This window comes from Sus scrofa, chromosome 5, assembly GCF_000003025.6.
Source record: "Sus scrofa isolate TJ Tabasco breed Duroc chromosome 5, Sscrofa11.1, whole genome shotgun sequence".
Lineage (NCBI taxonomy): Eukaryota > Metazoa > Chordata > Mammalia > Artiodactyla > Suidae > Sus > Sus scrofa.
This window is the reverse complement of record NC_010447.5, coordinates 17595178-17608636: the sequence shown is the minus strand read 5'-3', so window position 1 is coordinate 17608636 and position 13459 is coordinate 17595178. Positions and strand designations below refer to the sequence as shown.

At 51.3% G+C, this 13459-nt stretch overlaps 1 protein-coding gene across 1 annotated transcript; it reads right to left on the bottom strand.

Moving 5' to 3' along the window:
* On the bottom strand, positions 7764–12007 carry LOC100621024 (keratin, type II microfibrillar, component 5-like). Its single transcript, XM_021091218.1, has 5 exons — positions 12002–12007; positions 11524–11631; positions 9714–9934; positions 8691–8722; positions 7764–7927 (listed from the first exon to the last, which is right to left on the bottom strand). Exons 1-5 carry the CDS (start codon positions 12005–12007, stop codon positions 7764–7766), a joined length of 531 nt encoding a protein of 176 aa, XP_020946877.1.

The following is a 13459-nucleotide window of genomic DNA, read 5'->3' as shown; positions in this document are numbered from 1 at the left end:
CTTTGTCTGCACTTCTCTTATCCTTCTCAGGGCTCAGAGTTTGGGGGGTGGAGGTCCCCAAAGTCACATGGAGCAGAGAATCCCACCCCCCCAAATCTGGGGTCTCCACTCCAGTCCCCTGTCCCTCGGTTCACAGCAGTCTCAGATTTAGCCAAGCATTGTGCTGAATCACTACATCCTACAACTGTATCCCCACTTCCTTCACCAGATATCCTGCAGATGAAGAAATCAGAGCTCAGGGGCCCCAAGTAGACAGGACAGGGCCCCACACCTGAGTTCCCTGGCGCAGCTGGGATTTGAACTTCGCGTGCATATCTAGTGCCCATCTTACTTAATCCCACCTGCCTCCCAGAAGACAACTCTGTGCATTTGTAAACTGATGGATAGATTCACCAGTCACTCAAAGCTTCAGGAAATATCACTCCCGGTTTTGGTGGGAAAGACTCATTCATGCCTGAGTCATTTATGAGAATTCTTTAAGGGGCGACTACATGAACATGACAAATTTCAAACAGCCTTTGATATGGCTACCTTTTTAAAAATAGAGTTCTTTGGGAGTTTGGAGAACTGCCATTAGCTGATAAATTGCCTCCAAGCTAGAAAAGAGCAAGATTATGTGACATGCATACAGGTGAGCATGCAGACTCTGGAGCCAGACTGCCTGGATCCAAACATGGGCTCTGTTCCTAGCTGAGTGACTTTAGGCAACTGTCTTACCCTCTCTGTGCCTCAGTTTCCATATGTCTCCCATGAAAAATGATTTTTAAAAAAAAAGCACCTCTCTTTTTACCTCCTAGGGTTGTTGGGAAGCTTAAGGAATTTTATATACGTACAATATTTAGATGGCGCCTGCCACAAAATAATCCCAATACATGTTTATCATCATAGGATTCTATTGTAGAAAGGAAAGCGCAAATCCTTCCAGGGACCAAGGCCATGGCCAGCCTCTCATTACACTTCTATCTGTGATCAGAGATGGCAAGCCCATTGAGAGAGGTCCCCACATCTTCCAGGCCATCAAACTCCTTTATGCAGGCAATGCAGTCCCAACACTGATGAGGATCTTACGAGTGCTGGTGGGAGTGGGGAGATGGCCCCTCAGCTTCACTAAAGGTCAAGGAGAGTCCCTGAAGATACATCAGTACATAGAGTGAATCTCTAAGTTTCCAACTCCAGGCCCAGGAAACCGTAGCAGAAATGAAAGTCCCCATCCACACCTCTAAGGGCAATAGACATAATTAAGAATATTGAGGAGGTCCCGTCGTGGTGCAGTGGTTAACGAATCCGATTAGGATCCATGAGGTTGTGGGTTCGGTCCCTGCCCTTGCTCAGTGGGTTAAAGATCCGGCGTTGCCATGAGCTATGGTGTAGGTTGCAGACACGGCTCGGATCCCCCGTTGCTGTGGCTCTGGTATAGGCGGGTGGCTGCAGCTCCAATTAGACCCCTAGCCTGGGACCCTCCATATGCCACGGGACGCCACCCTAGAAAAAGCAGAAAGACGAAAAAAAAAAAAAAAAAAAAGAATATTGACAGACCAGAAGTGAATGGTCTGAAAAGACACAGGCTCTTTTGAGGGGTAGGATTAATTCCAGGGCTCCTGGCCACCAACTTGTCCCCTCCACACCTCCAATGGAATTCTGAGGACAGAACCCTCGGAGAGTTCCAGAATATGCAACTGTTCTAACCAGCCCTCTGTGCTCTGACACCACACAGCTCAGAAACAGGCCCTGTCAGGAGAGCAGACCTGAGGCTCCAGAACCCACCATCCCTCCCCAGTTCAGAAGCCACCAGTCCTGAGGGATTTCTCAGCTCTGTCAACCGACCCCGCCCTCCCTGTATCACTAGTCTCACCAGCCCAGCTGGGCCTTCATTCTCTCACCCTCTCTCTGGCTCTGACCTCTGACCTTCTCTTTCCTACTCTGGCTCCACAATCCTCACCTCCCTCTGGGTTCCCACTCCTGGACAGGCTCAGGCAGAGCAGCAAGTATGAATGAATCACATCCATAACACCCGAGATGCCGAATGGCGAAGAAAATGAACCCCCCCCCCCCCGCTGTGTGACCTTTAGCAAGTCACCTCCCCTCTCTGGGCCTCAATGTATTCTCTAGTGGGTGGGGGGCGGGAAGAGGAAATGCTTGGACTATGGCTAATGGCTGCTGAGTTCCCTTAGCCATTTAAAGCATTGTTATTTTTTTTATTTTTATTTTTTAGAGAGTTTTATTTTTTCCATTATAGCTGGTTTACAGTGTTCTGTTAATTTTCTACTGTACAGCAAAGTGACCCCATCACACGTACATATACACATTCTTTTTCTCTCATTATCCTCCATCACACTCCATCATGTGACTAGAGACAGTTCCCTGTGCTATACAGCAGGATTTCACTGCTAATCCATTCCAAAGGCAATCATTTGCCTCTATTGACCCCAGCTTCCCAGGCCACCCCACTCCCTCCCCCTCCCCCTTGGCAACCACAAGTCTGTTCTCCAAGTCCATGAGTTTCTTTTCTATGGAAAGATTCTTTTTATTCTTTTTTTTTTTAATTGAAGAATAGTTGATTCACAACGTTGTGTTTCAAGTGTACAGCAAAGTGATTCAGTTATATGTTTTTCCAGATTCTTTTCCATTATAGGTTTTTACAAGCTATTGAATACACTTCCCTGCGCTCTACAATAAATCCTTGTTTTCTATTTTATATATACTAGGGGGCATCTGTTACTCCCAAACTCCCCATCCCACTCCCTCCTCCCCTTTCCCCTTTGGGAACCATGTTTGTTTCCTGTGTGAGTCTTTCTCTTTTGTAAATAATTCATTTGTGTCATCTCATTTTTTAAAGTTTTATTGAAATATAGTTGATTTACAAGGTTGCGGTCATTTCTTCTGTAAGAAACATTTTTTCGTCTTTTGTCTTTTGTCTTTTTAGGGCTGCACCTGCAGCAGATGGAGGTTCCCAGGCTAGAGGTCGAATTGGAGCTGTAGCTGCTGGCCTACGACGCAGCCACAGTAAGACAGGATCCGAGCCACGTGTGCGACCTACACCACAGCTCAGAACAATGCTGGATCCTTAACCCACTGAGCGAGGCCAAGGATGGAACCCACATCCTCATGCATACTAGTTAGGTTCGTTAACCACTGAGCCATGATGAGAACTTCATATTCTTCTTTCTCGTGTAATTTCTTTGCTGTATAATAAAGTGATTCCGTTATGCATATACACACCCATTCTCTTTCAGATTCTTTTCCCTCATAGATGATCACAGAATATTGGGTAGAGTTCTCTGTACTATACAGCAGGTCGCCTTTGGCCAAATATTCCAGATACCTCAGTGTGCACTTGCCAATCCCAAACCCCCAGTCCACCCCTCCTCCTCTGTCCCCTTTGATAACTGTAAGTCTTTCAAAGTCTGTGAGTCTGTTTCTGTCTTGCAAATAAGTCCATTTGTATCCTTTTCTTAGACTCCACATATGTAATATCATATGATATTTGTCTTTCTCTGACTTAGTATGAGAATCTCTAGGTCCACCTATGTTGCTGCAGATGGCACTATTTTGTTTCATTCCTTTTTATGGCTGAGTAGTATTCCACTGTGTATATGTACCACATCTTCTTTATCTGCTCACTCATGGACATTTAGGTTGCTTCCATGTCTTGACTGCCATAAATAGGGAATGTTCTAGGACTCTTAAGGAGAAGTGGGACAGGACGAGAACCCAGAGGGAAGTAGGGAGCCCAGGTGCCACACACTGTGTTGTGTGCACATTGATTGTATCTTCATCAAGCACAACTCACTGTCTCTAGGCTACTGGGAGTTTCGGAAGGGAATGATGGGCTCCAGGTGCCTGATCGCACACATTTGGGCACCTGTGTGGAAACATGTACGTGTGTGGGTGACTGTGGGGGTTCTAATATGATGTGATATTGTGTGTGAATGTGTACCTCTGTGTACATGTGTGAAGAGAGTTTTGTGGGTACATGCGGGTATGGTGCAATGTGAGGACACAAGTGGACCTGTGCTGGTGAGATGGGGTCACAGATGGAGAACTGGGCTCCGGCGGGACTGGTGATGTCAAGTCTTGCTGAGGGTCACCCTGGGGAGATGCCCTTGGCTAGGGAACCCTAGCTCCAAGCCTTGGACTCCCCAAACTACACCGCCTGTCCTGTAATTACTGTAGCTCCTACTTGAAGTTCAGAGCCTTCTTAAAAAGTGCTCGAAATCCTTCCCAAGAACTCCAGTAAATGAAAACTTAATTACAATGTTTACTATGTTTTAAGCGTATGGTAATACATTTAATTCTGGAACAATCCTATGACTGGGGCTATTCTTGTTTTACAGATAAACTGTAATGCAGAGGGGTTAAGAAGGGAGGAAAAATAAAAGGGATAAGTGAATCTCCACCAGTTAGATCTGGAGAGGATGAGACTGAGGCCCAGAACTAGACCAAAGTAACAGCAAGACTGGGAACAGAACCTGGGTCCTTCCTTTTTATTTTGGTCCAGACAGGTTGATATATTGCACCTAGCAGCACATTTAGATGCATTGAGAAATTCCCAAGGGGGCTTCCTAGAATGACACATGTTAATAGTGGAAGAATAGGGCCCAATTCCTAGACCCTCGGTCCCTTCATCCCTACTACGTGGCAGGCTCTGGAGACGGATGGCTGAAATAGGTCACGGTCCTTGAGGGGCTCAAATAAAGACTCAAACACAGTTGATAGGGATGGAGTAGGCACAGGTAGTTTTAGAAGTCCCAGTAGAGGATCATAGATAGAGAGGGAAATCTAGGGACTTTGGGAGGTCACTATAAGTTAATAAACTGCTCAAAAAAGCCATCAGAACAAGGCAGGCTTGCTTGACTAGTGGAGGGGTGACAATTGCCTCAGGTCGTTGGATGGGGGATGGAATGAGGTTTGCATTCAGATTCAAACCAAGGGCAGGATGATTTGAATACACTCCTTACCAGACTAAGGAGGAGCCACTACTCCCAGAAAGGAAGAGGCAGGCTTTTCCAACCCCCACTCCCCTTGGAGGATAAAACAGTAGCCCACTGGATCCGCCTCCCTGCCCCCTGGCATCTCACAAGCGTCCTATCCTAATACATCTATTTCTTGCCTATCACTTTGTCTTTTGCTGAATTCCTTCTGCACAGAGGCATAAAGAACCTCAACCTCAGTAAGTCCAGACATCGGGTGAGGGCTAATTTAAAACACGGGTTCAAGTCCCAAGCCATGTTCTGGCTAGGTTCAGGCTGTTAGTGCTGTCAGTTTCACAGTGAAGTCACATCCAACCCTTTAAGCGCTGCTATCAAGTGTGAGGCAGGCGTGGTGAGCCAACAGGGCTGATCCCTTGGGGTCCCCTTTTGCTGAGAAGCGATGACTGAACGGGTAACATCCCTCCACGCTTCAGAAGTCACCCTGACTCACAAAGCTTGTCAATGGGCGGGGACTGACTCTCCAGACGTGACCTGGAAGGTTGCCTGTGGCCCAGGAAGTCACTCAGAAAATTGGTCCCCAAACCGCAAACATTGCTGGTGGCCCGTGGCCCTGGCCCAGCAAGAACCTCAAACCTGACCCCATGACCCTTGGGATCTCCCGGGAGGACATCAGGGCTGTGTATTTGGAAAGAAGACATGTGGCCGATGACCGATCCATGATGGGTCCCCGGTGATGCTGGATGCAGCAGGCTCACCATCACTCCTGCCTACAGCTCTGGGGGGCGGGGGTATTTCCTTCTGCGCTTCCCCCAAAGTTCCTTTGTTCACATCACCAGCACAGCAGGAGCTGAGAAAACCTGAACTTGAATATCAGGGACTGTCGTTAACTCCTCGAAAAATGCAGGGAACACCAAATCCAACTGAAACAAGCTTCCAGAGGAGCAGCTCTGCTTTCAGGCAGCTGCTTTACATTGGGGCGGGGGTAGGGGGGGAGGTTGGGAAAAAAACATTTATACCCTTGGTGTTGGTCAGATTGGATCAAATGGGACTGGTGTGAGTTCAGTAGGCCCATGTCCCCTACCCCTCAGGTGGGTGGCAGCCTGCCCAGCCAAGTTCTGGTCCCATTCCTCTTGCATGAGACTGCTCTCTTTATCCAGGAAGGGGGCCTTTTGGGTACCTGGTCTCTGGGCAGAGACCCAAGAGAACACAGCAGACACCCTGGCACTAGCGAACCTTAAAAGGTAAAGCCGAGGCCTCAGGCCAATGACGCACCTTCGCTCCACCCAAGGACACAGAAAGCAGGAACCATTGTTCCCCAGATGCTTCAGTGATGTAATCCTTTTTGCAACAGAAAAGAATGTGAGCTCCCTGAATGGAGGCTTCTCTCAGACACCCAGCCTCTCCCTGGCCACACTCCCCCACAAACTGGCCCACCTTCTGCTCACCCAAAGTCCAGCTGCCTTGAGAAAACTCAAACTACACCAGAGACCTGGGAGTAGAAGCAGAGCTGGATCCTCTGACTCCAAAGCTCATGCCTTCCTCTGCCATGCTCTATGGTTCTGTTGCTCCCAGCCCAATGTCCCATCACTTGTTCAGCTAAAACCGGGGCCATGCTATTGTTTTGATTTCCTCCAGCCCCCATCTTCGAGGGCCATTGGCCCCTGGGCATGTCCTCAAATGCCCCTGCCAGGGCAGCAGCGGGAGGTTCCCCTTCACCTCCATCTCACTGTGTTTCTTTCTTCCTTTCTTTTTGTCTTTTTAGGGCCGCACCTGCGGCATATGGAGGTTCCCAGGCTAGGGGTCTAACAGGAGCTACAGCTGCCGACCTACACCTCAGCCACAGCAACACCAGATCCCAGCTGCGTCTGTGACCTGCACCACAGCTCACGGCAATGCCGGATCCTTAACCCACTGGGCGAGGTCAGGGATCGAACCCACAACCTCATGGTTCCTAGTCGGATTCGTTTCTGCTGTGCCACGACGGGAACTCCTCACTGTATTTCTTTCTGGTCCATTTCCTGGTTTCTGACCTGCCTCCCCACCAGACCACCATCTTCAGAGGGGCCGGGACTGGAGTGTCTTGTCCACCAAGGGCTATGCCTGACCCTCAGGGGACTAGTCTGTGCCTGTGGAGTGGCCTGTGAGTGGCTGAATGAATGCGGTTCTCAGCAACTCTGCCAAGAACGGCCACCTGTGGACCCGTCCTGGGAATAAGTCCACCCTCATGCATGATGTCACCCCTTCCTTCCCTTTTACCAGGTGCGCTCTCTCTCTCTCTCTCTCTCTCTCTCTCTCTCTCTCTCTCTCTCTCTCTCTCATACACACACACACACACACACACACACACACCCAACTTCTAAGATGCTGGTTCTCTGATGCCACTGTAAACTGAAATCATGTGGACCCACATATTCCAAGGGGAGGGCTGCTTCCTGGTAGTGTTCCCCCTTTTCTCTCCCCTCCCCCAAATCAAACCAGCTTTGTCTTTACTCTGAGGATAAATAGCCTGAGGAATCCAGGCACAAACAGCCCGCAGGCTCCATCCTTCCACCGCACAACTTTTTATTGCAAAGGAGGAGTCTCAGGAAAAGGGGCGGAGGAGGGAGGTGTTCCAAGGGGCGGGGTGCTGGCTCCGGGTAAGTCACACGCCATGCCTCCCAGTGGCACAGCGTCCAGCCAGTCCCTGCGTTGGGGACGAGTCTGTCATGGTCCATTAAACTACATTCCAAGACTTTCCACTCTGGGGCGGGGGACAAGAGGGAGAGGTGAGGCCAGGACCAGCACCGTGGGAGGGGGTGTCTGAGACACAGGGCCAAATCTTTGGGGCAGAAGCTAGGGTTCCTTGACTTCTCCGGGGCTGGGCGGCAGAGGTTCAGCATCTCGGGGAGCCGCTGCAGCCGCAGCCCGCGACACAGCCGGGGGAGCTGCAGAGCGCGCAGCCGCCGCCAGGGGCGCTCGTGTCCAGGGCGCCTGGGCCTGTTCCAGGCGGCAGGAGGCTGGCAGACCCCGAGGCTGAGGGCGACCCGCCGGTGGGAGCGCTGCCCGGGGCTGAGCGAAGAGCGATTATCGGAGGAGGAAAACCCCTTCTTCCCTGCTGCCCGCGCCGCCCCAGAAGACAGGCATACAGAGATGCAGAGAACCTCCTTCGCCGCGGGAGACAGATGTGCAAACTCTCCAAAATGATAGCTACACAGAAGTCATCCCCCAAGAAACAAACTCAGCGACCCCCTCCTCCCTGACGTGAGATACAGACTCTCCTGCTGGGACAAACCAAAACAACTTCCTCAGGACACATCAACAGATGCTCCCCACCAAGAGCAGACCACAGAACCACCTCTGCCAACATACATAAACACAAAAAGTCACCCCCACGTAAAGAAACAGCCCCCCCACCCCCACTCCCGCCAAGAAAGGGGGACACCCGGGAGGAGGGGAGCTGGAATAAGATTTGACCCCTCTACGGAAAAAAAAAAAAAAGGAGTTCCCGTTGTAGCTCAGGGGAAACGAATCTGACGAGCATCCATGAGGAGGAAGGTTCCATCCCCGGCCTCGCTCAGTGGGTTAAGGATCCAGCGTTGCCGTGAGCTATGGTGTAGGTCACAGAAGCAGCTGGGATCTGGTGTTGCTGTGGCGTAGGCCAGTGGCCAGAGCTCCTTGCTCCTTCCATATGCCGTGGGTTCGGCCCTAAAAAGACAAAAAAAAAAAAAAAAAAAAAAGAGGTTTGCCCCTCTGACCCAAGTTACTCCATTTTTTACTTACTGATGCTCTGTGCCCCAAGTCCCAGACCAAGCCTGCAGGGAAGAGAAAGCGGGTGAGGGGATCCAGCTACTAAGCAGAATGTTTTCCATTCTCCAAAACAAAACCCTCCTGGGCCTCTCCGCACAGGCAGAAATCCTACCCGCCTGCAAGCTGTTTGGTTCTCTCAGGTCGCCTCAGCCCTTTGGAGCAAAGACTCCTTCCAGATGTTTAAACTCAACCCTTCCTGCCATCAATCCCAATAACTCGCTTTTATTGATGAATTCTTGGAGAAAGGAGAAGGCAGAAGGCCTACAACTGTCTTTGGCCTCAACTTATCTTGAAATTAGAGACCAGAAGGGGCCGTTTTGAAGGAGAGGACAGAGGCCATAAGTCAGTTGGCAGGAGAGGATTGTTCAAGCCTCACCCAGTCACTTTCTAGCTGTGTGTCCTGGAGGTGGTCCTTTACTCTCGGAGACTCAGTTTCTTCATCTGTAAAATGGGGATCAGAGTACCTCCTTCCCAGGGTTTTGTGCAGCATAAAGGAGACACTTGGTGCAGCAGGTCTGTTGCATGGGGGGTTCCCTTTGCCTCCCCTCAGCCTGGTGGGCCCAGGTGGAATGGGCAACCCTTGAGTCCCTACCTGCCTAAGGTTAAAAGCCAGGCCCTACCTGTTGCCATAAACCCTGCCTCCCTCAGGTCTGGGGCAGAGGGGCAGCGTTGAGGAGAAGGCACCTCACACTGGGGACCTTCCTCCCTCCCTAGCCAGCCCTCGGTCCCCGCAATTGTTTCCACAGACAAATGAGCCCCTGCTCTCTTATCTTGACTTTGTGAGTGGCCCTATTCCAGGTGCCAAGGGTTCTTACTAGATGGGAACTTTTGTCTAAAGGGCTGTACGGTGCAGGGGGGAGAACTAGCTCCAAAACAAAGCCCTAGATCCCCAGGTCACCTCTCCCCACCCCTCTGCAGCTGGTAAAGTCCCAAGCGGGGCCCTTCCTGTGCCCTCGCACCCCTCACCTCCACATCTGAAGCACCGCCCACCCTCACCTGCTCTCCTCGCTCTCCAGCAGCTTGCGGTAAGTGGCGATCTCAAAATCCAGGCCCAGCCTGACAATCATGAGCTCCTGGTACTCACGCAGCTGCCGCACCATGTCCTGCTTGGCCCGCTGCAAGGCGGCCTCCAGCCAGGCCAGCTTGCTCTTGGCACTGCCTGAGGCACCCTCCTCCTGCAGAGCTGGGGGGTCCTTGCGTCTCTCTGCTTCGCAGGGCTGGGGGCGAAGGGCAGACCATAGACAGGAGGACGTCCTTGGCGCTCCCCTCTCCCCGCTCGAGGATCCAGACCTTTCTCGGGGGATGGAGAGCCAAGGAGGGATTAGAGATCATTGTGAGACGTGAGCATGCCTGTTCTGAAGGGTGTGTCTGTGTGTCTGCCCCGCTTCCAGCGGGGAGGTTGGGGGCCAGCCGTCTGGGGTGGCTGAGAGCCTTTTGCCTCTAATTTCATGACACGTCTGAAATGAGCTAGGGTCCAGGAAGCAGCACGTGTTTCTTAGCATATCGTGCTAACATGCTGACGTGGGATTATTGTTTCACTGGGGAAACTAACAGGAAGAGTCTCCTTTCCTCACAAGAGACTAGAATTTGCAGTCTCTGGGGGGAAATAATAATAATAAAGTCTTGCCTTGATGACATGTGTGGGCTGCTTAGGAAGCCAGTGGGAAATCAGAGCGGCTGGAAGGGAGATGGAACCATGGTGGTCCACCCACCCGCTCTGCCATCCCCAGGAATCTGGACAGCTATGGGTCCCTGGAGAAGGGAGGGCCCCCCGAGAATATCCCACAGAGCCTGAGACACTTGTATCTGCAGAAAACAATATCAGACCGGGAGCAGAACGCCTTCCCTCTGCTGGGTGGAGCACAGGCGAGCGGGCCTTGACAGAGAGGGTGGCTGGCAGGAAAGAGAGGAGGTTGAGAGGGAGAGAGGTCGAGAGAAAAGCAAGCATGCATGTGGGAATCTCTTCTTTCTAAGACCTAAAGCCTGGGTCCTGGACACAAATGCTTACAGAGTCTGGCCAGAGGCATAAAAAATCAAGGCCAAATGTATATGTTAATATTATCCAGCTCCACAAAGAAATATACACACTTTCCTTTTCCTGAAATTACAAGGACCTCTTTCATATTTTCAGTTCTCTCCTTTCTTACCTTAGAGAGAGACAGACCTAGGTCCAGAGCCTTTTCTGTCTTACAAAGATAACAGTACCAGCCACGGTGATGACAGATGGCAAAGACACCTCTGCCTTGGTGTCAAGGGATGCAATTTGGAGCAGTGGGGACTGCGGCGCTCAAAAGAAGCATGTCCCCAGGGTGCGGATGACAGAGAGGACAGAGACCTCTCTTCTCTCACCACATGTTACCATGGGGGATCATAGTGTAAGAGCGCCAGCTCTACAGGTTCTCAGAGAGAACCCAGAAAACTGCATTTCTAGAGGAAAATCTTGCCATTCCTGAAGGTGGGCTCAAATGTCATGCTGTGTAGGACCCACAAAACATACGCACGTAAAAGTGTGCATGCCTGTAAGAAGCAAAATACTAACAAGCATGCGTCCTTAGAGATATGTACCTACGTGTTAATTACTTACCCACAGGACACACAGAGGGTCCTGGGCAAACGTAAGCATGATGCACACAGGCAGCCACAGGCTCTTTCTTGCAAAGAGACAGTCTATCCATTTATTCCAAAGGATGGGGGTGGGGTGGGGGGTAGGAGGTCTAGTCTAACCACCCTAAATAGTGGACACGCTCCTACCATCGCCACCCCGCTGTCCCCTCTTCCCCCTCACCTGGCTCTTGGTGCTGTCCACCTCCACCGTCAGCCGCTGGATGGCCTGGTTAAGCCTGTTCAGCTCCTCCTTGCTGTGTTGTCTCAGGCTCTGCATGTGCTTCTGTGCAGTTGTCTTTATCTCCTCGCACTGTGGGGCGGGGCCAGCAGCATGGGGGGCGGGGTCAGGGAGATCAGGAGAGCGGCACGGAGGGCCGTTCCAGTCCCGGCCCACCTGCCTTCTCGCCTGGGCAGATCATTTAACGACCGGGGCCTCTGTTCCTCCATCTGTAATATGGGGGTGATCATCTTTCCCATCCCCAAGGGTTGCTGAGAGAAAGGATGAGCTTGCCGGGCATAGGGGCAGGTGGGCCACCAAGCCTGGAGATGCCAAAGGTAGCATAAACTCAGCCACAAAGGGCAGTAGTCCTTTGTAACAGGGGTAACCGTCTATTGAGTCATTGGACTGAAAATCACACAGGTTTAGCCCAGACATAAGAACAGTTAACTCTTGGAGTTACCATCATGGCGCAGTGGTTAATGAATCCGACTAGGACCCATGAGGTTGTGGGTTCGATCCCTGGCCTTGCTCAGTGGGTTAAGGATCCGGCGTTGCCGTGAGCTGCGGTGTAGGTCGCAGACGTGGCTCGGATCCCGAGTTGCTGTGGCTCTGGTGTAGGCCGGTGGCTATGGCTCCGATTAGACCCCTAGCCTGGGAACCTCCGTATGCTGCAGGAGCGGCCTGAGAAAAAGGCAAAAAGACAAAAACAAACAAACAAACAAACAAAAAAAAAAACAGTTAACTCTAGAAAATCAATTATTGTCCTTTCCCACATAGGATCATCTAAATGGTTACAAAAGGCATCTGATGAAGCTCAGCAATAATTCCTAATTTTAAAAATACTTTTGTTGTTGTTTTTTAGGGCCACCCTCGAGGCAGATGGACGTTTCCAGGCTAAATTGGTCAAATTGGAGCATTAGCTGCCAGCCTACATCATAGCCACAGCAACTTGGGGTCCGAGCCATGTCTGCAACCTACACCACAGCTCACAGCAACACCAGATCCCTAACCCACTGAGTGAGGCCAGGGATCAAACCTGCATCCTCATGGGCCCTAGGCAGGTTCGTTGACTCCTGAGCCATGAAGGGAACTCCTAACAATACTTTTTAAAGTCTAAAACAATAAGGAAACTCTCCTAACTTGATGTTGCCTATTAATCAGTGACAAGTGGTCCAGATTCCGGCTCCTTCCCCAAACCTAAGGCCACTAAGGGAAGTGCTATCTACAGGGGACCAAAATCAGGGGGTCTTTTCCTTTCCTGCACCTTGTCTGCTCATGCCAACCCCTGACCAGCCAGGCACAGTGATGATGCTTTCAAGGTGCCTTACACACTCCAAAGTCTCTTCCCTGCACTGTCCCTCTCACTGGGGCTCACGTCCACCTGTGAAGGAAGCCAGGTAGATGCTACAGTCTCTGTTATTCTCCCCGGGGCAAGCCGATGCTCATTACAAGGCAAGGAGGGAGCAAGGCAGGAGGGAGCCACAGGGTCATGCCTGACCCTGCCCATCAGCAGCTGAGCCAGGCTGTGTCCAAAGCCCATGCACTTTGCTCTACACCCTGGTGAACAGATCCAGCCACACACGCACACCCCTCAACCCAGAGCACAGGAACCCTTCACGCCAGCCCAGTGCAAATGTCCTTCCAAGGCAGATGAGGTGGTGGCGAATGGACAAAAACAGATGACAAAACTTCACCTCCCACCCATCCCTGCCTCTTCCCACTGCCCATCTTTTCCTGCCCCCCTTCCCCAAAGCTGAAGACACAGCAGACAAGTTTGTGTCCCGCTGGGTCCAACAGATCTGGGTGGAGTCCAAGACCCCTCACCCTGTGTGAGCCAGGGAGCCCCATGGACAAGTCTCACCATGATGAACGGAGCTGGTGTCTCCTCCGACCGCCTCTGGGACCCGAAGCTTGGCTC

Coding starts and splice junctions, on each gene's coding strand:
- LOC100621024 (XM_021091218.1), bottom strand. Junction 9,935..11,523: donor TCCAGCGGCTGACGGTGGAG/GTGGACAGCACC, acceptor CTTCGCCCCCAG/CCCTGCGAAGCAGAGAGACG. Junction 8,723..9,713: donor CTGGAGAGCGAGGAGAGCAG/GTGAGGGTGGGC, acceptor TCTTCCCTGCAG/GCTTGGTCTGGGACTTGGGG.